This window comes from Neomonachus schauinslandi, chromosome 3, assembly GCF_002201575.2.
Source record: "Neomonachus schauinslandi chromosome 3, ASM220157v2, whole genome shotgun sequence".
NCBI classification, from domain to species: domain Eukaryota; kingdom Metazoa; phylum Chordata; class Mammalia; order Carnivora; family Phocidae; genus Neomonachus; species Neomonachus schauinslandi.
Window position 1 is genome coordinate 138,505,915 of NC_058405.1, and position 25,517 is coordinate 138,531,431.

A 25,517-nucleotide genomic window follows, 5' to 3' on the forward strand; every position below is an offset into this window, starting at 1 on the left:
CTGTCCAGGTCAAGCCCTTCGGCAATATCTGTGAAAAAAGCCACCCTCAAATCAAGAACCTGTTTGGGATGGGCTGAAAATCTGATTATGTTCATAATAAAAATTAAATCCCTCGACCCTTAACAACAGAAGATTTATAACGCCTCTGTGCATCATTGAAATTCTAGGTACATTGAGGTTTGATTAAGTCGCTTAAGTTGCGAACGAAAACAAAGGGCAGAAACGTCGCTTGCTGTTGCAAAGAGAGGCTCAGTGTGACGCTGCCACATCAGGTTTTCTGTTTATCCCTAAGGCTGGTGCAGCAATGACTTCAAAGTTTGATGGTGTCTTTTTTTTTTCTTTTTCTTCTTTCTTTCTATTTTTTCTCCCTCTGAAGATGTTGAGCAGCAGGCTAATGGATCCCCAGCAGGGTGCAAAGACAGCGGAAAGCTCAGGAATCAGATGTCAATGTGTTCCTTCAAGATACCCTGCTAGGACAGAGCTAACTAACCAGGCTTTAGTCTTCTCTTGGGGCACACGCTCTGATGCTTCCCTGCCCACTCTTGACTTCCTATATGCTTCCTGATTAAAACGCTGTCACAGATAAATCATGACTCTGCCCGTTAGGACCATTTTCTACTTTCTTTAACGAAAAGCTTGGAGCCATCAGATTAAAAAGATGAGCAAGTTCTGGAGAATTATATACTCACATATACGTATCCAAGTGTGTCGTATCTCCCAACTCTATAACTAGTCATGGATCTGGGGGTGTTCTCTGCACACTTCCTCCCTATGCACTGCTTTGTTTATATATTTTTATATACTTCCGGTCAGTCATTCCAGTCAATCACTGGATTACTTAGGTAACTTCCTAATGAATAGATTTTAGGAGGATTGGAGGAGTTAGCCTGGTTTTCCTTCAACATAGGCACTAATTGATTGGAAATTGAAGTTGTCTCAGAGATGAGTTTCAATTTTAAATGCAGCAGGCATCCAAAATGTAGTTTGTGGGAGTTCCCACCTAGGCACATAAATGAGTAGCCCCTCAGGCGCCTGAGACTAATGATAATCTGCCCTTGGCTCAGAGGGACATAACTCAGCAAACTGGAGTGAACAAGGAAAGCGCTTGATTTATTTTCATATTTGACAAGCACAACATTTCCAAAACCATGAAGTGAAACCAATTTACCCAGTGAAAATCAAGGAAGTCAAAAAGCAACCTACGGAATGGGAGAAGATATTTGCAAATGTCTTATCAGATAAAGGGCTAGTATCTAAAATCTATAAAGAACTTATCAAACTCAACACCCAAAAAACAAAAAAACATAAACAGACATTTCTCCAAAGAAGACATACAAATGGGCAACAGACACATGAAAAAATGTTCAACATTGCTTGGCATCAGGGAAATACAAATCAAAACCACAATGAGATACCTCCTCACACCAGTCAGAATGGCTAAAATTAACAACTCAGGAAATGACAGATGTTGGCGAGGATGCAGAGAAAGAGGAACCCTCTTGCACTGTTGGTGGGAATGCAAGCTGGTGCGGCCACTCTGGAAAACAGTGCGGAGGTTCCTCAAAAGTTAAAAATAGAGCTACGCTAGGACGCAGAAATTGCACTACTAGGGATTTATCCAAAGGATACAAACATAGTGATTCAAAGGGGCACCTGCACCCCAATGTTATAAAGCAGCAATGTCTATAACAGCCAAAATACGGAAAGAGCCCAGATGTCTACAATGGAATATTAGCCATCAAAAAGAACAAAATCTTGCCACTTGCAACGATGTGGATGGAACTAGAGGGTATTATGCTAAGCGAAATAAGTCAGAGAAAGACAAATACTATATGATTTCACTCATGTGTGGAATTTAAGAAACAAAACAGATGAAAGTAGGGGAAGGGAAGGAAAAATAAAATAAGACAAACACAGAGAGGGAGGCAAACCATAGAGACCCTTAACTCTAGGAAACAAACTGAGGGTTGCTGGAGGGGAGGGGGGATGGGGTAAGTGGGTGATGGGCATACTTGTTGTAATGAGCACTGGGTGTTGTAAGCAACTGATGAATCACTAAATTCTACTTCTGAAACTAATAATACAGTATATGTTAATTAAATTGAATTTAAATAAAAAATTAAAAGGAAAAAGCTGTCCTAAAACCATATTTGTATCTACTGCTCATCTGCACCTCCACCCCTGCTTCCAAATTCGGTCTGTATTCTGCCATTCAGTCCTCCGCCCCAGTGCTTCGGTTAGCTTCCACCCTCGCTGGAGGGCATCTCTCCACACTGCTCCCCCCACAGGGATTCCAGCTCTCTCCGCATCTGTTTGTCTCAGGTGCCACACGAGGTTTCTTGCCACTCAAACTGCTCCACCTTGGGGTCAGGGCCCTGGCCATGAAAAGGAACATTCTCTGTCTCATATGTACTATTCTGTATCCTTTTGTCCTATGCCCAGACTGACCTAGCCAGACCACCCTGGATTCCTATGCTCTAGAATTCAGATCAATCCCTTTTTGGGATGCCTGCCACCTGCATACTTTCCCATTTGCTTTCTATCCTCTCAGACTCTTCATTATTGCATGTTCATGTTCAAAACCCCAAACTGGCATTTCAGCAACAACCTGAGTTCCTGCAGACATTTGCCTCAATGACTAATGTCACATCAATGGCGTTCCTTGCTTGGTGAGTTGTTTCGTCAAGGTTTTGTATCTTCTCACTAATGGTGATTCCTGCCCACTGACGCATTCCATTTCACTTTGGGAGCGTGACAGTTAATGTCAGCTTACCCAGTTAAATAACGGTCAACCCCCAGGCCTTGAGCGCTGGGTGTTGAGATGGAACTGCGTGAGATGCAACTGCGTGAGATGGAACAAAAGAGGGACTCTCAGAGAGGATACTTAAAATTGCTCAACAAAGTTTCAGTTTGAGGGCTTTTTGAAATATTGGTTTCAAAGACTTATAAAGAATTTACAAATAAAATCTGTTATTTTTATTTATTCACTTATTTGTTTATTATTTTTAAAAGAGAGAGCAAGCAGGGGGAGGGGAGGGAGGAGGGACAGAGGGAATGGGAGAGAGAGAATCTCAAGCAGACTCCCTGCTGAGCGCAGAGCCCAGCATGGGACTTAGTCTCACAACCTTGAGACCATGACCTGAGCCAAAATCAAGAGTCGGATGCTCAACCGACTGAGCCACCCAGGTGCCCCTCTGTGTTATTTTTAAAAATAAGTGATGAAGTCCCAATAGTTCATTTTTGCCCTTGCCTCCCTTGCCTTTGGCGATGTTTCTAGGAAGAAGTTGCTTTGGCTGAGGTCAAAGAGGTTGCTGCCTGTGTTCTCCTTTAGGATTTTGATGGACTCCTGTCTCACATTGAGGTCTTTCAACCATTTGGAGTCTATTTTTGTGTGTGGTGTAAGGAAATGGTCCAGTTTCATTCTTCTGCATGTGGCTATCCAATTTTCCCAACACCATTTGTTGAAGAGACTGTCTTTGTTCCATTGGACATTCTTTCCTGCTTTGTCAAAGATGAGTTGACCATAGAGTTGAGGGTCCATTTCTGGGCTCTCTATTCTGTTCCATTGATCTATGTGTCTGTTTTTGTGCCAGTACCATGCTGTCTTAATGATGACAGCTTTGTAATAGAGCTGGAAGTCTGGAATTGTGATGCCGCCGGCTTTGCTTTTCTTTTTCAACATTCCTCTGGCTATGCGGGGTCTTTTCTGGTTCCATACAAATTTTAGGATTATTTGTTCCATTTCTTTGAAAAAAGTGGATGGTATTTTGATGGGGATTGCATTGAATGTGTAGATTGCTCTAGGTAGCATTGACATCTTCACAATATTTGTTCTTCCAATCCATGAGCATGGAACGTTTTTCCATTTCTTTGTGTCTTCCTCAATTTCTTTCATGAGTATTATATAGTTTTCTGAGTACAGATCCTTTGTCTCTTTGGTTAGATTTATTCCTAGGTATCTTATGGTTTTGGGTGCAACAGTCAACAAAACCAAAAGACAACCGACAGAATGGGAGAAGATATTTGCAAATGACATATCAGATAAAGGGCTAGTATCCAAAATCTATAAAGAACTCATCAAACTCAACACCCAAAGAACAAAGAATCCAATCAAGAAATGGGCAGAAGACATGAACAGACATTTTTCCAAAGAAGACATCCAAATGGCCAACAGACACATGAAAAAGTGCTCAATATCGCTCGGCATCAGGGAAATCCAAATCAAAACCTCAATGAGATACCACCTCACACCAGTCAGAATGGCTAAAATTAACAAGTCAGGAAACGACAGATGTTGGCAGGGATGCGGAGAAAGGGGAACCCTCCTACACTGTTGGTGGGAATGCAAGCTGGTGCAGCCACTCTGGAAAACTGTATGGAGGTTCCTCAAAAAGTTGAAAATAGAGCTACCATATGATCCAGCAATTGCACTACTGGGTATTTACCCCAAAGATACAAAAGTAGGGATCCGAAGGGGTACGTGCACCCCGATGTTTATAGCAGCAATGTCCACAATAGCCAAACTGTGGAAAGAGCCAAGATGTCCATCAACAGATGAATGGATAAAGAAGAAGTGGTATATATATACAATGGAATATTATGCAGCCATCAAAAGGAATGAGATCTTGCCATTTGCAACGATGTGGATAGAACTGGAGGGTATTATGTTGAGTGAAATAAGTCAAACAGAGAAAGACATGTATCATATGATCTCACTGATATGAGGAATTCTTAATCTCAGGAAACAAACTGAGGGTTGCTGGAGTGGGGGGTGGGGTGGAAAGGATGGGGTGACTGGGTGATAGACACTGGGGAGGGTATGTGTTCTGGTAAGCGCTGTGAATTGTGCAAGACTGTTGAATCTCAGATCTGTACCTCTGAAACAAATAATGCAATATATGTTAAGAAAAAAAAAAAAGAAGAAGAAGAAGGTAGCGGGAGGGGAAGAATGAAGCGGGGGAAATCGGAGGGGTAGACGAACCATGAGAGACGATGGACTCTGAAAAACAAACAGGGTTCTAGAGGGGAGGGGGTGGGAGGATGGGTTAGCCTGGTGGTGGGTATTGAGGAGGGCACGTTCTGCATGGAGCACTGGGTGTTATGCACAAACAATGAATCATGGAACACTTCATCTAAAACTAATGATGTAATGTATGGGGATTAACATAAGAATAAAAAAAAATAAGTGATGATAAGACATTCAAAAATGAGCATGATTTTCATGCTTTGTTAACTAAGAAGACATAACAGCAGAAATGAACATGAACTTTTATAAACAACTCCTCCACATTCCTCTTTACAATGCTAAGATTCTCTCAATAGTTTAATAAAAAAAGATTGTGGAAGAAATATCCAGCAGAGGTGGAACGGGTGGTAGAAAGGCCACTACACCAAAACTGAAACCACAGATGTGTGGGACACAACTCTAGCTTCGTGGGAGTGTCACTTAAAATTTCTGTATGTTAATTTTCTGTGGATAAAAATAGCAGGTGTATCTAACCTCACAGATAGGTAGTAAAGTAAAACAGATGTGGGAAATCAGGAATGGTAGATAATGTGATTTGGTAATATTACTCCCTAAATTCTGGAAAGTGCTATTTTCAGTTTAAATTCAAGCAGCTTCCTTTTTAACCTGAAGATTTCAAAGTATTTAATAAGAAATATAAAATAAGCTCAAATAATTGTGAATCAGTACCAAAACAATGAAATTAGCATGGAAAAGCACATGAGAATCCTTTCCAGCATTTACTATAACTAATCACATAGGAAGGATGTGTGGACTTTGGGTCCATTCCAAAGTAGCTTTGCAAACTAATACCAAAAATGTATCAGCCCTGCAATTACAAGTCTTCATCCTCCTAAGCTTTACCCACAGTAAAAGGAATTTATTCATGGCAAGAATTCATCCCATTTATTGCATAACTGTGCACAGGAAACTGAATAAATTATAAATAATTCAACATGGGTAGTCAAGGTGAATTTAGCAAAGCAAGATATATCTGACCCAACAGCTGTAGGCTTTACACCTGGGGCCCCAGCACATGCAGAGATACCAGAGAAGCAAGGATGGGAGGCGCGGACAGGAAGAAAAGGGAGTTAAGGGTCCTCTTATAATAAAGTACACATCACTCCTGATTTTTTTGCCCAATCTTTCATTATTAAACAAAAGAACATTATGTGCTATTATAACTAAAATAATCTACTTAGATTATTTTAAAGCTTTGTCTCATTTTTATGCTATCCTACATTTAATGGCTAACATAAAACAAAGAAATGAATTTATTTTTGGTGTTTATAGTCACTGAAAAGTTACATTTCCATCTTCAAGACAATATTCTAGAATTTTTTTTTTTTTAGCGTAATGTGACAAGGCTCAGCAGCTCCTAAAAGTGCTGAAAACAAAGTGGTAGATAAGCCTGAAACTTGATGGTTGTGAAGTCCTTAAAAAACAATACTGTGTTTTTAATGGAGTTACACAGAGTGAGAAACTAAAGCGATTTTGCTTTCCCTGCGTGTGTTTCTCAGTCTGAAGTTAGAAAAGCAGCTCAGTCTGATTGAGCTGGGTAGGGGGTAAAGAACTCGCCAGGTTTTACACATGAAAGCAAATGCTTAGTAGGAGAATTAAAAATCAATATACACTAAACTGTTAGTGTTAACCGATGCCAACCCTAATCTGTACTCAAAAAGTGGAGCGTGCACGTTCAAAGCTGATGACACTCATCTGCTTGCCAGGAGCAGGGTCCCGAACGCCAGGCAGCACAGCCAGAAACCATAGTGCATCTTGCTCAGAATGCAGTGGTCAGCATTTGTCACACGCATCTCAGAGAGAGGCAGAGTTTTAAGATGGAAGGGTCTCTGAAAACCCTGTGGCCCAGACCATGGGGCCAGGACAGAAAACCATGTTTCATGGTTTCATGGAACTCTTGTGTCTCACGTGATATTCACAGAAGTAAAAGAAGAATTGTTTAAAAAAAAAAAGTGAAAAAGATTCCCATAGTCAGATGTTAAAGAAATTTGGAATGAATCAAGGTTAAACGTGTTTCTTTCCCGAAGGACTCTCTGAGCTTTCAGGTTCCCTCATTGTTGGGCCCGAGAGCTCTCTTTGAAGAGATACCTATTAGGCTATGGCTGGATACTTGTGTTTCCTGGGGCACAGCTTGGGAAATACTGAGATAAAATATGATTAACCCTGGTTTAAAGATGAGGGCATCGAGGCCCATGGACATTATGTCCTAGAAGGACAACTCAGGTCTCCGGCCTCCTAGCATCAACTTTTCCTAGGAGACAGTCAGAAATCTGAGAAGAGACTGACTGCAACCAGAGTTCTTAGCAATGCCCATACCCTGGAAGGGTATCGGAAGGCTAGACCTTCTGAAAGTACATACGCTCTTCTTTCTTGGCTCAGTTGGGACACGCAGACCCTCCCAAATCATGATTACCTGATACAAAGGCATGCAGATGCTATCAATCCACTCCAGTTGCAACCGAGGCAGTTCATCTTTCCGGTTCCGATCAAAAATAGCCTAGAATGGGGGAAGAGAATTTGCTTTATTACGCTGGAGTATTTTACAGGTGCTTTGTCAAACACTTTGCCACAATGATCCAATTTTTACCAACTGAACACTTCACAAATCACAATCAATCTTCACATGTACTTTCTTTTCCTTTATCTATGATGAGAAATAAAGTATTTTCACCTCTTCTTATGAGATTTGTAAGCGAATTTATTTGAACTTTATAGCACGCAACTCCTTGGGGCCAAAATCTGCCTTCAGATACAGGTAATGGCCACTAAATCAAGTCATCAGGTCACTGGGAATTGGGTACAAGTCAAGGGGAAGGGGATATGTTTTATTGCCACAAAAATAATGCAGGCTTTTATTTTTATAGCGAAAGAAGGTGGGATAGATTAGAAAAGATCCTTAAAGCAGCTTCACCTTAAATAGAAACTATTTGTATTAATTTTTCAGGGTGGGGTGTTGGTTTGACAACTCTTGTGTGTTTTTCAATAAGGTTCTGTCATTAATAAAAATCCTAAGTTTTTATCTATCATGGGATGGATGATGTGGTAGGTACCCATTCCCTCCTCCTTCCCACCCTTTAAACTTCATGATACTATAATGTTTAGAAAATTTAGGTATATTCTTCAAGAAAAAGAAGTGACATATGTCTGTTGGGCAGACATGAAAAGGGAGCCAATCAGCTGGACTTGGGGCACACATGGATTCTTGAACAAACACAGCCAGTTCTACTCCATTAAGCATGTCCCTCTCTCTGCTACCAGCAAGTAAGGCCAGGGTCTACGTAGCGACCTTCCCCTGCATTACTGTCTTAAAGTAGGTTTGGTCTTTCCTCTACAGAGATAACATGTGGCATCCACATCATTTTGGCGTTCACATGGGTCATGAGGGCAGATCCAAGGCATTCCCTTGGTCTGGAGATGCTGAAAAAGCCAGCATCCTTCAGACTCATGAATGAGGGTGGGAGTGGGTAGGACAGAAATCACGAGCTGCTGCCAAAGCTCACAAGAAGACAGAAGGGCACTGCTGAGGGAAATCTCTCCGAATCAGGGAGAAGGTCACTGACTCCCACAGACTCTGCTCGTCCTTGTCTTACAACGTGAAATGTGAAATACCAGGAAAGGGGACTAGGGTCTGGAGAAGACTGATGTGTGCCGGAGGAAGGAAGGAATGGATCTTGTGAACTGCAGGAGTCTTTGTCTGAAATGTTCCTTTAAAAATATTATTCTGTTATCTACTCTTGAGCTCTCAGAATTATCTGAGATTTTCTTATTTACTTAATTACTGTTTCTGGTGCATAGAACTTTTTGTTTGTTTTTGTTTTAGTTCAGTGGTTTTTGGTATATTCACAATTAGTTGTGCGACCATTACTACAGTCAATTTTAGAACATTTTTATCACCCCAACAGGAAATCCCATACCAATTAGCAGTCACTCCTCATCCTCCCCCAAATCCCTGGCCTTAGGTGACCATGTATCTATTTTCTGTTTGTATAGATTTGGCTATTCTGCACACTCATATAAATGAAATCGTATGATACATGGTCTTTGTGATCAGCTTCTTTCACTGAGCATGGTGTTTTCAAGGTTCCATCCTGTAGCATTCATCAGCACTTCATTCCTCTTTATGGCCAAATGATACTCCACTGTATAGTTACACCACATTTTATTTATCCATTCCTCAGCTGATGGGCAGTTGGGTTATTTCCACTTTGTGGCTCTGATGAGTAATGCTGCTCTGAACCTTCATGTACAAGTTTCCACGTGGGTGTATGTTTTCATTTCTCTTGGGCATAGACCTAGAGGCAGAATTGCTGGGCCATGAGCCCAGTCTGACCTTTAATGTTTCCATGAATTACCAAACTGTTTTCCAAAGCAGCTGCACCATTTTACATGCCTGCCAGCAGCGTATAAAGTTCCAATTTCTCCACATCCTCCTCAGCACTGGTCATTGTCTGTCTTTTTAATTATAGCTAGTCCCCGTGAGGTGGTATCTCACTGCAGTTTTGGTTTGCGTTTCCTTGATGACTAATGATTTTGAGCATGTTTTCATGTGCTTGTTGGCCATCTCTATATATTCTTTGAAGCACTATGTATTCAGATCCTTTGCCCTTTTTAAAAATTGGGTTGCCTTTCTAGTTGTTCATAGTTCTCTATATATTCTAGATGCCAGGCCCATATCATATATGATTTGCAAATCATTTCTCCCATCCTGTAGGCTGTCTTTTCATTTTCTTGACAGTGTCCTTTAAGATGCAAAGTGTTAAATTTTAATGAAGTCCAATTTATCTATTTTGTTTTTCTTGTGCTTTTGTGTCTCTTGTGCTTTTGGTGTCATATCTAAGACATCATTGCCAGATCCAATCCAGAAGATTTACACCTTGTTTTCTTCTAGGAGTTTTATATAGTTTTAGTCCTTACATTTAGGTCTATGATCCACTTTGAGGTTATTCTGAGGTTTGGTGAGAGGTAGGGGGTCTAACTTGACTCATTTGCAGTGGATATCCTTCTGTCCCTGCACTATTTGAAAAGACTACTTTCCTCCCCACTGAACTGTCTCAGCGTCCTTTTGAAAATCAGTTGACCATAACTGTCAGAGTTTATTTGCAGACTAGTCATTCTCAAAAAATGATTTTGAGTGGAAATGTGAGATAGCACACTGTCCTGTGTTTTCCTTTTACAGCATTTTGCATCTTGTAATTGACTATGAGTGATTATTTATTTATTTACTTTTAAAGATTTTGCTCATTTATTTGAGAGAGAGAGAGCATGCGTGAGAGAGCAAGCACAAGTTGGGGAGGGGAGTGCAGAAGGAGAGGGAGAAGCAGACTCCCCGTTGAGCAGGGAGCCCGATGCAGGACTTGATCTCAGGACCCCAGGATCACGACCTGAGCCGAAGGCAGATGCTTAACTGACTGAGCCACCCAGGCGCCCTGAGTGATTATTTATTTAATATCTATATTTCCCATCAGTTGACAAGCTTTGGGGAAGGGCAGGGAAGATGGCGCCTTGCTCATGGCTGGAAGCACAGTGCCCAACTTCATGCTTGATACTTGGAGGTGCTCAAGCATGTTTTCTTAATTGACTCACTGCTTCCACTATTAACCCTTTGGTTACTCTAATGACTGTTAGGACCATGACACCTTGATGGGGCTCCCAGACAATTTTCTTCCTGAATATCAAGGAATAACAGACATGGCTGGTGTCACCTGTGGGTGCATGCATTTCCAGACATCTCTGGAAAAGGACTAATGAGAAATCGCCCTGCCACAGCAGCCAGGAGACTGTCATCAGCAATGTTAAGTAGCCTTTTGGGAGGCGAGAGTAGCATTTAGTGCTATGCTTCCACCGCAAAATCGATCTCGTTTGTCTCTTCAGAGAACGCCTTACCTGAGCCCACAGACAAAGGCGCCTTAGTGCTGGGTCACTGCCCCTGCCAGCTCACCAATGCTGGCAACTGACTTGTATTTCTTTTCATTCAATTAAATGACCTGTAGTATTGCTGCGTTATACACCCTTCAGAGGATGCCTCTGAAACAGTTCTTTTTAAGTGGAGGAAAGCTTTAATTTGAAAATAGATATGTAGATGAGAGAAATGTGGGTAGTACGAGGTTTTACACATTAACAATGTACCCCAATCCAGTGTCTTTATTTTTATAGCCAAATCTGGTGACACCACCAAAAAAGAATAAAGGGAGGTTTTGGGAACAATATAAATAGATGTTGCTTTGGAAACTAAAATACTGGGTGAGTGTTCTAACTGATGTAGTCTTCTGACCTTTCATAGGTAAGCAACAAATTAGGAATAGTCAACATTAGTAAGGCTGTGAGGTCTGACTTCAAGCAGGTGACGTTGTTTAACTAGGAGCTAGTTCTGCTGCCTTTCCTTGCTTTTAAATGTCAGCGAAGAAAGGCCTCTTAAAACTTGAAGATCTTATAAATACCCCCAAATGTTCAAAACTCAGTTGACTGGAATCCTCATAAACAGACGTTCTTGACAACGGACATATTCCTTGAGCCGCACTGAATCTACTGAGCTGGGCCGGCTTTCCAACACTTTGAATCATTCCTTGAGTTGTTGGGTGATGTGTTTTTAGCTAACCCTTCATTACGAATAAAGAGGCCACCCCCTCCTTGTGGGTGGTGACGGAGGCGTTTATGTCTTTTGTCTTGTTTGAGTAAAAACAGCATCATCCAGAGCCTGCAGTAAGTGTTTTCAAATAATAATCAAATGGATGAATCCAATAAAAATGGCATTTCAGTCAAAAGAACCTAGTTCCCCAAGTGAAACTTTTCATTTTGCAAACAAAGAAAAGAAACAGAGACTTGAAATGATTTGGGTTTACAATTTTGGAAAGTCTGGAATTGGAAAATAAAATCTAGAACATCCATTATTCACTGCGGCTGTCCATTCTAGCTGCTTAAGGCTGGACAGCTTGCATTTAAATTCGTCTGTATTTCTATTCCAAAGGAGCTACTGACCACATAGGAAATGCCAGCACTGGGCTTTGAGCTACTCAAATGCCACCCTGCATATCTTCCCTCGTGCCTAGTTGGCCCACCGTGCGAGCTCAGGAAATGCTTGTTAAGTAGCTCACCACTCTTAATCAGAAACCTGGGAATAAGAGTGTTTAGCATCTAAGTTTACTTAAAGTTTTAAACTTTCAGGAGTGTTTCCTTAAATCCAACTTTCAGTCTTTCCCACTTTCAAGTTGTGATTTGGAGATACTTTAGAAAATGTCATTCCAAAGGGTAAATGCGTCATAATAGAAGGACAAACTTACTGAAGGAGTGAGTTTGAGTTCTGATCTCTCCCGATCTCCTTGTTCAAAGAACTCACTGGTTACAAGTTCAGCCACCTGAAACATATACATATTTAATTTATGGTTATATGTGATCTATCATAAGACTCAGAAGTTATTTCTGCCTTCCGTGTATGGTGATGATCTTCAACCCAGATAATCACTTAAAAAGCTTTTGAAGAATTACATTAACATTTTCTGTTTCAAGGTATTATGGACTTTAATCAATGAAACGGATTTCCTTTTAATCAGAGGAACTTGTGCAAGCTATTTTTAGATGCATGCTAGTAGATGATCTCGGAGAGTACAGATTCCATATTCAGGATGAGGCACTGGGTTGCCACCTTCAAAGTAGGAAATGCTCTTATTGCAGAAAAATGAAGCAAATAATGCTTAATAATATTTTTTGTCTTTATAATATGATATACTTGCAATAATAATTTAGCCAGCTTTTGGTTGTTTCTACATAGATTCTTCACTTTGCTGTATACTTTTATCTTAGCTTGGTTTCATTTGCCATCGCCCAAAGTCTTTAACTGCTTCACCCTACCAATATTCGCATGCACTCTGGAGAGGATAACCCCAGGGCAACCTCTGCTTCTTACTGGAGCAATCAGCCAAGGGCAGGACTAACGCTAGAGTCACTGTTCATACCAGGTTTTCCTACAGTGTGTCATGATGCAGTTTGAAGAGTGCTGATTTGGTCTTCAAGCTGTCTTAATCGAGGTACTAAAAGTGTTAATTTTGGTAGGTTCCAGTTGGTACAAGCACAATGGAATTGGTGGTTCTACCCCAAATGGTAGAGATTTTTCCAAAGTAAGGACTTCTATTTTCCCACTTTTCATCTATTAGCATGGATGATCAGAAGTTGCTCATTGGTCATTGTTAAGCTGAAGAGAAGGTTCTCCAAGCCCTGTGCTTCTAATGATAGCTTCTGGGAAGCATACTGATATAGCAGTAAGTGTTAAATGGGTATTTTCAACAACACTATAGTGTGCATCTAGGAAATCTCTGAGATGAACTAGCTGGATTTAGAAAACTTGGAAGAGCAGGAAAAAAAAGTCCCAGAAAACTTGATGGCAAGAAGATCTGGATCCCCAGACTAGTTTTTCCTCTATTTCAGGCTCTTATAAAGATGAGGTTCTAAGGTCTGGAAAAGGCTAGAATGGTTTAATTTTGGTCAAGTGGATAGAATCAAGATAGTTTACTTAAGTGTATCTCTCAAGAGATTCTGCCAACCATAAATCATAACCATTGATAAAACATAAAAACGTCTCTCTCCGTCTCTGTTTCTGTCTCTCTCTCTCTCTCTCTCACACACACACACACACACACACACACACACACACAAACACCCCTTGAGAATAGCAAGTATGTAGCTCATTTATAAAGAAATAGAGTATCTAGTCAGTTCAGATTTTAAACATTTCTTTCTTTTTTTTTTTTTTAAAGATTTTATTTATTTATTTGACAGAGAGAGAGAGAGAGTGAGAGCAGGAACACAAGCAGGGGGAGTGGGAGAGCGAGAAGCAGGCTTCCCGCTGAGCAGGGAGTCCGATGTGGGGCTCGATCCCAGGACCCTGGGATCATGACCTGAGCCGAAGGCAGACGCTTAACGACTGAGCCACCCAGGCGCCCCAGATTTTAAACATTTCTAATAAGGAATATGGGTACCTTTTAAAAATTCAATAGCATAAAACTAGTTGGCGCTGGCTCAGTTTTTCTAGGGCCTGATTTCCTTCTCTCTCTCTCTAGTCTCTGCCACTACCTTTCCCATTAGCACTCCAGACCTTTCTCTCTGTCTCCGGCCTTCCTGTAAAAAAGAAATGGTCCCCTAAGGGCCTGGCCTCCTTTATTCAGCTCCCAGAACACTCCCTCAGATTGCTCTGAGGTGGGTCTTTTGCACTAAAGAATACAAATGTGCACATCAGGTCACCCCAAGGTAGGAGTCCTGCATAGGTCTATAGCCCCTGGAAAGCAAAGAAATTAAAACAAAATCCTGTCCTTTATCTTTCGAAAGTGGTCCTGGCTATCTCCCCTGTGCTTCTTTCACGGCTCAACTTGTATCACTGTTTCATTGGTACTTAAAAACCCAATCAGGAACATTAAGTGGCTCCTGATTGAATTTTTTATTAAAGAAGGAAATTGAGATGCTAATCAGGCCTTGGGGGATCACTGGGGAAACTCACATGCTTAGAGTCATGTGTGTGAGGAAGGAGGGTTGGAATAGTCACCAGTAAAAAAAACATTTTGCAAGGAAATGTTAAAAAAATCAACATCTAGGAAACTAGAAATATATTTATATTTTTAAAAGAAGTTTCCGTTGTTTTTGTCCAAATGTTTCTTAAAATCATAGAAGTGAGTATGTTTTTGAAAGCATTTTAACCTATTCGGTTTGGAGACAAACACAAATGAGATCTCCAGTTTAGGGCTGTGACAAGATTTCTGATGGAAGTGTTTGGAAAAACATGGTTTTGTGTTTTATTTCCCTGAACTCTTGGGTCTCTGCACTTATCAGCAGAACTTCACATCTTAAAAATAAAATATTATTTACATCAATGACCAAGAAGACCACCTTCAAGTGGCCAATGGGCCTCCCAAGTTGGTTTAAAATATCAATGCAGGCACTCTTTTTCCTTCTAAGGACTTTCTCCTGTCCTTTTCCTGCTCCCAAGTGGGTTACTGCTCCTTTAGTTGTTGACATGCATTTCACTGGGGGTTCTGAAAGGTCTGGCACATCATACCTCATCATCTCACTCTCTTTCCAATCTTCTCTATTTTTCCCCTGGTCCCCTGAACTTTCTCCCACTCTCCACTCCTCCACTTCTTTCCATCCCAATCAGAGTGGCCACCTCTGTTACTATACCTTTCCCCAATACCTGGAAGATTCCTACCTCTTCTCTGTTCCCCAACTTCACTGTAGGGGAGCCTTCCCACATTGGGGCAGTGAAGAGTGGGCAGAGATGTAGAAATAAGCTACTCAACCGTGCAAATTCTTCCCACTTACCCTGCTTTGTGTAACTTCAAATGTGTCACACTAAAATGAAAGCCAAGGCTCAGTTGGAGGAGAGCTATTTATTGGAGGAGAACTTTGTAGGAAAACTGCCCAATTTACACTGGACTGTGACAGGAGCAAAGAAATAAGCTTTTCTTTGAGTTAAGCAGAGAAATTTGAGAATATATTTGTTACTGCAGCAAAGCCTACCCTAGTTTTGACTAACACAAAAATTAGTATGGAATTGAGGTCCTGCTGTTGAAAGACAAAGAAAGAAAAAAAGGAAGACAAATAAGAAGACCCTAAAATATGTGGCATCAGCAAGGGGGCCAGGTATAAGACAGTGAAGAAATGTTGTTGGAGGCTGTAAGGATGATGGCCCATGTTACACAGTGGCAAAATATTTTGTACAATTCTCACTGAAATAAAACAAATAATGTATCTAATGAATTTACTGCCTTAGGGGAAGAGATTGGGAAACAAATGTTAGTAGCATATGACGACTGCTATTGACTACGTTTTGCTAAGTATTGTAAGACGTGAGCTCAGAAAAGGATTGGCAGGCTTATCATCAGAAATGAAAAGGAAGAGAGAGAGTCATAAATTCAGAGTCTTCATCTTCAGGGATGAAAGATGAAGCTGCTTTTTAATCCCAAACTATAAAAATAAAAATTGAGATATGTTTTGAATGACAAAGGCTGATCAAGACTCAGCCTTGCAGGGCACCTGGCTCGTTCAGTCGGTGGAGCATGTGACTCTTGATCTCAGGGTTGTGAGTTCAAGCCCCATGTTGGGTGTAGAGATTACTTAAAAATGAAATCTTTAAAACAACAACAACAACAACTCAGCCTTGAGACAAGAATCAAAGGTACGGCCAGTGCACTCACAGTTAAGAACTTTGAATGAAGTAGGTGGTACCCAGGATATCCCTTCCGTTGTACAAAATGGCCCAGAAAAATGATTTTACTACATGGTTCTCTCACTGGCACCTGTTGGGCCCCAACTGCTAGGAACTGGGTCATGAAGGAGGAAGAAAGAAGTACATATGTTATTTTTCTTTGTTCTTGAAAGCAAGGAAGTGAAGAGATAGAGCAGATCTAAGAAGTCCGTCTAGACTAGAACTGGGGATGTGCTTATTGGCAAATGGAAATGACTAGAATCAAAGACACAAGAAGCTGACTAAACGTGCAAGAGAGTTTGGCGCCAAAAACCCCATAAGACTGTGACTACTTAAAACCTAAAACAAACCTTGGGTCCTCAACCATTTTGGGTGGGAAACAGGTTGGAAAGCTGCCTGCCCTTTGGATATAGCCAAGGAGGACAATGGAAAAGGGATAGTTTCCCAGAATACATCTAGCAGCCATGGATAATGATGGTTGGGGAGCATCTCGCAGAGAACCAGAGCCTACCACAGAATGGATGGCCTCACAGTGACTGCCCAGTGGGATTTTGGAATTACTGTGGCCCCCTAACTGCTAAATGTTGGCCATCTCTTTCCTTTCTGAATGGGAGCATTATAATGAGTATTTTGTGGTTTGGGGGTATGTCAGATGCTATGTTTGGGGTGTGTGTAGGTCTTTAATTTGCATCCAGACCTGATGTAGAGACTGGCATGAATCACCCAGAGATCTTGGACTTTGAGCTTGATACCATGACTAATGGGACGTTTGGGTCATTTCCCTTGGGGAAAGGCTGAGTATATTTTGCCTGCAGGAAGGAGAGTGAATCACACTTCTGGTGATTAGAAGGGCAAACTGTGGTAGTCACATTTTCATTAACTATTTCTGGCTTTCCTACATTCTGGGCACACGAAAGAATTATACTTCCTGGTTGAGTGCGGTCTTGTGACAAGTTCTGGCCAATGAATTCTTGGGAAGAGGCATTTACTTGCCAGGACGAGGCAGGCTAGGGCTTCTGTTGGAATGATCCACATGGTAACTGCTCCTTCAGCCAGAGTCCAAAGTGAGGAACAGTACCAGCTGACCCTGGATGCACATGCTCATGAACAATACGTTGTTTTAAGCCACTGAGGCTGAAGGATAATAGCTCATTCTCCTGACCACTGGCATCATTTAAAAACGCCCACTGAGGGGCGCCTGGGTGGCTCAGTCGTTAAGTGTCTGCCTTCGGCTCAGCTCATGATCCCAGGGTCCTGGGATCAAGCCCTGCATCGGGCTCCCTGCTCAGCGGGAAGCCTGCTTCTCCCTCTCCCACTCCCCCTGCCTGTGTTCCCTCTCTCGCTGTCTCTCTCTCTCTATCAAATAAATAAATGAAATCTTAAAAAAAAATAAAAATGCCCACTGATGAATCCGGTTTGAGATAGTGTAAGGCGCTGTAAAGAGTGAAGGCTTTGGAGCCTAATCTGCTAGGATTTGAATACCAAGCCCCATCATTTACTAGCAGTATCACCTCAAGCTATCCTGTCTAGGCTTCACTTTTCCCATTTGTGAAATAGGGGTAATAAACTGTATTAGTTTCCCAGGGTTGCCAGGCATGACCACAAACATGGTGATTTAAAACAACAGGAATCAGGGTGCCTGTGTGGCTTAGTTGGTTAAGCATCTGCCTTCGGCTCAGGTCATGGTCTCAGGGTCCTGGGATAGAGTCCCGCATCGGGCTCCCTGCTCAGCGGGGAATCTGCTTCTCCCTCAGCCTGCTGCTCCCGCTGCTTGTGTGCTCTCTCTCTCTCTTTCTCGCTCTCTGTCAAATAAATAAATAAAATCTTAAAAAAAAAAAAAGGAATCTATTCTCTTCTAGTTCTGGAGATCAGCAGCTCAACATCAGTTCACTGGACAGAAATCAAGGTGTTGCCAAGGCCAAGCTTGCTCTGGAGCCTCTAGGGGAGAATCTATCCTCTGTCCCTTCCAGGTTCTGGTGGCTGCCACCTTTCTTTTGCTTGTGGCCACATCGCTCCACTCTGCCTGTCTTCACATCCCCTTCTCCTCTTCTGAATGTGTAATCTCCCTACATCTCTCTCTCTCCTAAGGACACCTGTCATTGAATTTAGGGCCCAGTTGGATAATACAGGATAATGACAATAATAATGATGATGATGATTTTTAACTTTATCACACCTGCAAAGACCCTTTTTCCTTCTAAGGGCAATATTTACAGGTTCCAGAAATTAGGATCCACTATCTTTGGGTTGCTATTATTCAGCCTACTGGAGTAACTATACCTAAATCAAAGGGGGGGGGGGCCTTTGAAATTAGATATTTGGATATTAGATATTTAGTCAATAAATATTAGTTATTTATTGTTATATGAATCTATTTTATTTTCCCTAAAATGTTGAGACTTAAGATACCAAGTTACTATTTCACACCCCACACAGTAGGTGCCTCATAAAAATGAAAAGATATTAATCTCCAAAAACTATTAGTAATCAAGGATCTTAAACTGTGTGGTTACCGGCTTGAAAACTATTCTTGCTCTAAACTAACATGTTCGGCAGTGAAACCAGATAGGTGGTAAAGGCATAATTTTTTGTGGATATTGCACACTTCGGCCAAAGTGATCTGATCTCTAAATAGTCCTTAAAAAGAAAAAATAGAATTTCCTTTTGACCTCCTTGTTTTCTTTTTTCTCTCTTTCTCTTTTTTTAAGATGAGAAAAAAGCAGAACTTGTGCTAAAACACGATTACCTATTTAAAAACACTATTTTTGAAACTCTTGCCTTAGGACATGGCCAATGCGTTATTTGGATTTAGAGTGTTAAAAAAATCTTAGAGAATCAGGCATATTATGACTCAGTGGAAGCACGTTAATGAACGGCTGTGCAATAAACTGTCTCGCCCGAGCCTCCTGCTATTTTTTACACCACGTTAATACTGATGCAAATTGACTAGGGTGGGGGGGTGGGGGGGGGCTCTGGGAATATTGCTCCCCCTCTCCCCCCCACCTCCAGTCCCTCCTCTGCCAGGCCCTGCCATTAATCACCACTTGCCTGTCTTGAGATCTCCCACGGTTTGGTCACGGCTCCAAGGTCACAGGCTGTCATTAACATTGATCTGAAAAACAGAACCAAACAAAACAGCCTGAATAATCTTTTGTTGCATTCTTTCTAAACAAATCCGTCCTAGATACATAAATAAATAAAATGGGACCGAGGCCAACTCTCACGTGTCTTTCCCTCAACAAGGGAAGCACTGTTTACAGTCCCCATGTTTAGCGTCTCCATCATGTGGCCACACTGCTTAGGAAGACAAAGCTCGCACACAGCCTCAGCCTCGGTGGCGGCCCTTTTGTTATGTCTGCAGCGGATCAAGGAAGGCAAGGAACTACTTTCTCTATACCGGAGCTAAGCAAGTTCTGCTTAAAATAATCTCTAATGGACAATGTTTTTTATTTTTAACTAGCGGCAAGGGAATCAGCATATAAGGCCATATACATAGCTGATGAATCTCTTCACCAACTTATCGCTGATTGATGGGAATGGATGGAAACCCGTAGCAAAGAGGCGAGGCGCACGCTACCCTAGGAGCTCCTTCATTTCCACCTGCTCTACAGAGCTAAGATTTACTGCGAGAGCCACGCTGTTTCACTCCAGTTTATTACCTGGCTGCAACCATGTTTTATAAGCATTATGAAGAAGAAACATATTCAGCAGCAGCTTTCATTAATTTGAACACATAAGAAAGCACAGGAAGATCTGAACCAGATCTTTGAGGGGCAGATTTCTACTGCGTTTAACTAGAATTCACCCTGAACCATGGATATAAAAACATGGGGGACAATTTAAATTGTGGATAGCTCTGGTGCTTATCATTTGATGTGATGAGGAGGTGGGAAAAACAAGGCACACCCTTTGTCCAAAATTTGCTTTCTTTGTACTATAAGCCAGCAGGATGTGATGAAAAGCGATGAAGGATTGGAGTCGAGAGACCACATCTTGGTTGGCTCCTTTTGGAAGAAAGGGTGTGTTGTTAGAGGTCAGGGGGCTGTCCTGATGTTGGGTGGTAACATTTCCTACCCTGCCGGACTCGAATGCCTTGGAAACATGTCTGCTTCCCAGATGGCAGAGCATGATGGTAGTGGGGTTTGTGTAACTTCCCCAGGAAACCCCCCCAGGGAACAGGGCAGAGTGGCAGGTAACAATGGGTCATTCAAAGCCCCGCCAGGCATGCCAGCCTCAGCAGCCTCCTCCACGAGTTTGGCAGCATCTAATCCCAAGCCCCCCTGTGCTAAGCACTACGCGGAGCAATGCAGTGGTGCAGTCTTCATATTTGATCTTCTGTAACAAGCACTCTGCTGTGTGCCGGCCTCTGTACTAAGTGCTGACCCCTAACTACTAATAAATGAATCTCCTGAACCCTCAGAAGGAGGGGCCTTTACTCCCATTTTATAGAGAGGTAAAAGGAAGCACGGAGAGATGAAGTAACTTTCCCAAAGCGAGTAAGGAGTCAGGATTTTGTGTTTATCACAAAGCTACCAGACCCCCTCTTGCTACACTCAAATGCTTCTCCTTTTAGGTTCTGCTGGTACCGGAGGGAGACAAGACTGTAGGTAATGCATTGAACTTTACAGTCACTCTCCTAGACAGGAAATAATCTCTATGAGGTTGCTTACTTAAACTATAACTTGGACAATGATTTAGCTTTCATCTGCTTGATAATTCGAGGCTTACTTCTCAAATTCATGTCACCATTCATCAATCAACAAGTGTACTGAGTATTTAGCTAGGTGCTCAGTTAGTGATCATTCTAATAGGGACCATTAATCGAGCAAGCACTACAGAGTGATCTACATAGCCTCTAGGTGAGGTAGGGATACTATTATTACCTCCATTTTACAAAGCAAATTAGTGTTTTGCATTCCTTGATCAGACAGGTAGAAAGTGTGCCAGAGGTTACACAGTGAGGAAGTATCAAAGCTGGAGCCAGAATCCATAAAGTCTGACAGAAGGGTCTCTATTTTCAATGAATGCTCTACAGTGGAGCAGGAAGTCCATACTGAGAAGGAAGACAGAAAAAGGCTGGGAGGGAAGATGGGGGCGGGGGAGTATGAAATTTTCATCCAACTGGCACTGGGGAGTCTGTTAAGGTTGGGGGTTCAGAAAGGACCTGGCTAGACGTTCCAGGCAGAACTTTCGGTGGTGGGTGTGAAAAGAGTTTGGAGAAGAAGGGAAGCAGGGGGACCAGTTGGAAAATATCAACTGATAAGGGCCTACAAGAAGGAAGGGCAGGAGAATGGAAAGGCAAGGAGAAGGCTGAGAGATTCCAGAGGAAGAACCAAAGGGGGTGAATGAGTAGTGATAGTGTATTGTTTAGATGCCTCTAGAAGTGAAAGGTCTTTTCTCGAGTCAGAGAGGAGGGAGGAAGTTACTCCTGAGGTCCGCATACTTCTCGTTCAGTCTGCGGTGGGGGTGTGCAGCTGCACAGCGTGCTGAGTGAATGAATGGTCAGCAGCACGGAGCGTACAGCCCGCTCTGCGGCCGGCGGGGCTGCATCCGGAGTATCCGACGCTCTCCGCAGATCATTTTTATCGCACCTCCCCTCTATGTGCCAAGTCATTTCAACAACAATCTTGGGTTAACCATCATTTTCTTGATTGGTTCTCGTTTTAAAACAATTAGCAATGGAAAAGAATCCATTGTAATTTAAAAAAATAGATTCATAGTCAGTAAAATAGTTCACGTATGAGCTGCATTTGGCACTCACCGAGCAAAAAATCCCACTTCGCGCCTTGCCCTCTGCGTCACGGTTTTAAATTTTAAGACACAAATAAAACGTCCAAATGGTCAACACAAAATGACAGAAGCGAAGTAAGTCGAGTTATGTTTTTTCGTCCTTGCCGTTACTGCGCTATCATTGTTTCTTCCGGATGTACTGTTTGAAAGCGGGCATGTGAAGCTCGGTAGGGGGGAAGGCACCAACTAGCCGCGGAGCCAGCGCGAAAGGAACTTAGACTTGAAGTGGGCACCGCGCCCACCGGTGTCAGCTGCTGACGGGGTCCCCACGCATGTCCCCTGCGCATGGGTCCCCGTGCACTCTCGCAGTGAACTTACAGGTACACGTGTACAACTAAAGGGTAAGTAATTAGGTGCTCATCTGCAGTTTTCATATCAATTATTTTGATACTCAACAGTAAACTCAGCAATTGTTTAGGACTTCTACCAACACAAGATTTTTCTCGGGGAGAAGTAGCTTATCGTTGACATTGTTCAGGCTGTAGGCACGTGGTGATGATAAAAAGCAGACCGACTTTTAGTTGGTTTTATTGCTATTTTCAGGTTCTCTAACACGGTGGTCCCCCGGAGCCCCCCTGTCCCTTGGTGCCCGTGGTCGGAGTCTAACCATGAAATTGGGGAGGGAAGGCAAAGCTGGGGGGGGGGCGTGGAGAGCTCCCGAGCACCTCTGTTTTACACACTGTGCTATCAGATAAGATTTTTCTTCCATTTGGGGTTCCCTGCCAAAAAGCGTTTGAAAACCTCTGTAGGAAAACACCCAGGTGGAGATGTGGAATGAGCACGGACATTTTAGGAGTTGTGCTCAGAAGAGAGGCCAGGCTGGAGAGATAGGGCAGGAGTCATGTGAGAAGGGGTGCTTGTTAAAGCCACCAGGAGGCTGAGGAACAGGAGAGGAATCTCAAAAATAGGTCCTCGGGGGTCCTTGCCTTTCAGGGGTGGTGGAGAGGGGAAGGGCTGGAGAAGGGCAAAGAGGAGAAGCAAGAGTCAGAAGAGAGTAGAAAATCTAGAAGCCCAGGGCTCGGCAGCCTCCAAAGACCAGGAGAGCTTCCAGACAGAAAGGCCAGTGCAATGAGGGGCTGTAATGAGATCCGGGGAGAGAACAAAGGCCCTAGAATTTGATCCTTGGGAGGTGACTGGTGACTTTCAAAAGGAGCTGAAGTCACATTTCATAGACTGAAGGCCTCAGTAGAGGAACGGCTAGCTACTCTGTGGTAAATCCATACTTTGGAGTACTGTGCAAGAGTAAACGCTGATGACGTACGGACACGGAAAAAACTCCAAGGCATACAGTTGAGTGAACAAGCCAGTTCAGATGGATACATAAGTACGTAAATTATGTTAAAACAAATAAACAAGTCCACACTCAACAGTATTTTTTCCTCAGAATATACACGTAGATAAGTGCTTTGGAAGTGGCTGGAAAGGATACAGCAAATTGGTAACAGACTGTATAGCTGTGCTTCGGTATGGTATGGGAATTGGGAGTGAAGCCCAGGGGACGTCTGGCGGCTCATCTGTCATGTTTTCATTTGTTACAGAAAAATATATTCCTATAATTACTTGTGGAACTCAAAATTATTTAAAAAGAAACATACTGCCTTGCAAGAAGTTAGGAGGAGGGTGAGTCAAGTGTGGAACGGAAGAGAAAACGGGGACTATGAATGGACCTGGGGAAGAAGGCAAATTTTAGGCATGATATTTTTGCCTGAGGAGATAGAAGCATATTTTTAGGCCTAGTATGGTCATGCTGGAAAAAAGCAGATTTTGAAAATGCCAAAGGAGCATAATCAAGAAGGCAGGTTCAGGGGCAGGGAAGGTGGAGGGAACGGAGTTAGGACACATGGGAAGGGCTAGTTTTGAAGGAGGAAGGGTCCCCTCCCACCCTGGACAGGAAGAAGAAAAAGGTCTGAAAAGATAGCAGAGAGAAATATTACCGCAGGAGGGGAGAAACAGAGGGCCCCGGTGAGAAGTCCTGGGGAAAAGGTGAAGAGAGGTCAGGGGCAGAGGGGGAGGGGCAGGCAGCCCTGCGTTCTGAAGCTGGAGGCGGTGCGGGGGAGGGGCTTGCATAGCAGCTATGGGCGCCATGAGACGGGTCCTGTTCTCGGTGATTCGAGTAGTCACCTGGCTGTGGAACAGACACAATGCACCTCACAGGCTTTCCCAGGAATACAAGCTTTCCAATTTGGAACAGGACTAAGGCAGCAGAAGGTCTGGGGGTGGGTGAGGTAGGGACAGTGGAGGGACAAGATCTGAGAGAAAGAGGAATAGTGCCTAACCAGTGGGATGGCTCCAGTCAGGGCGTTCAAATGTGCCACGTAAGGGTGGTGGTTTGCTGCTGTCTTTTCTAAACCACTAGGAAGAAGTTCAGTGAAAATTCTAGAACAGATCCCACCCAAACTGTTCCAATTGGTTTTCTATCTACAACGCCTGTTGTCTCTAAAAAAACCCCCCAAAGTTAACTCTCTCCTTTGTTTTGGCTAACACTGTTTTCTAAGGTTCAAAATCCTCTCTCCCCTCAACATACACCCCCACCCCAGGAAAAAGAGGAAGTCACAGCTTGCTGAAACTGAACCAATTTGAACACCATTTTCTAATTCTGAAGGCAAATTTATGGAGAGGGGGCAAAAATATAATGGATTAGAAGACGAAAAGACATGCCATCTATCTTTTCTCTAATTATTCAACTACTCTCTGAATGTTTTGAATGGAAGCTAAGATTTGTTACTTTAAAAATCACATGTGTGCCCTTAGCACTGTCTGAAAAGCATGGCGAAATCTTCAAATAATGAAGAAACACATAACCAGAGCTGCTTCTTACCGAAATACATCACGATGGTTTTTGATGTTCCAATCATATTCTCCTTTACCGACAAGTTCAAAGAATTCAGTCCTCCTCCTGCACAAAATCAAATGAAGGAAGAAAGAAAAAAAATCTGGAATGAAATTTTTCAGTCTGCGGGGTGACATAAACACATTTATGGAAAAATATAAGATCACCTGAACCAAGCAAGTAACTTAATATTTGAAATCATGAGGCTAAAGCACTGTCAAAATAAATCACTTTTTAAAAAATGTTGAGGCTTCCAGAAAAAGCCACAATCATTTCTGAATGTATTTACAACAGAGGAGATTGTCGAGCCATAAAACAGAAAACAATGTGGTCCCGAGTTTAGGATTACTGGCTGGGAAGCTCTTGTGACTGAAAGTCAGAGGAGGGAAGCAAGGACAAATAAAAAGCGGGAACAATTTGGAATGTTCTTTTATCATTCAACAGAGAACTGAGCTCTATGAGGATCTGAGATAAGATAAGCTCCCCGGTAGTAAATTCAGGGCAAATACTTTTTGCTAGGCTAGAAAATAACTATTTCAGCCTTTCAGTGCTTAAACACATAGTCTGTGGAGTCAGAAATAACTGTTTAAAGAGTGGCTCGGTCACTTACGCGCTGTGCAACTTTTGGGAAGTTACTTAAACCCTCTGAGCATCCATTTTCAAATCTCAAACACGGGGATCAT

The 25,517-nt window shown here is 42.4% G+C and overlaps 1 protein-coding gene across 1 annotated transcript in view; it reads right to left on the reverse strand.

Annotated features, from left to right (window-relative positions):
- The window catches only part of PDE11A (phosphodiesterase 11A), a 375,594-nt gene that overhangs the window by 23,953 nt on the left and 326,124 nt on the right, over positions 1–25,517 (reverse strand). The window contains exons 16-19 of the mRNA XM_021703017.1: positions 24,823–24,900; positions 19,263–19,326; positions 12,304–12,378; positions 7,440–7,523 (exon numbers count right to left, since the gene is read on the reverse strand). Coding sequence (XP_021558692.1) covers positions 7,440–7,523; positions 12,304–12,378; positions 19,263–19,326; positions 24,823–24,900 — 301 coding nt within the window. The remainder of the gene's footprint in view (positions 1–7,439; positions 7,524–12,303; positions 12,379–19,262; positions 19,327–24,822; positions 24,901–25,517) is intronic.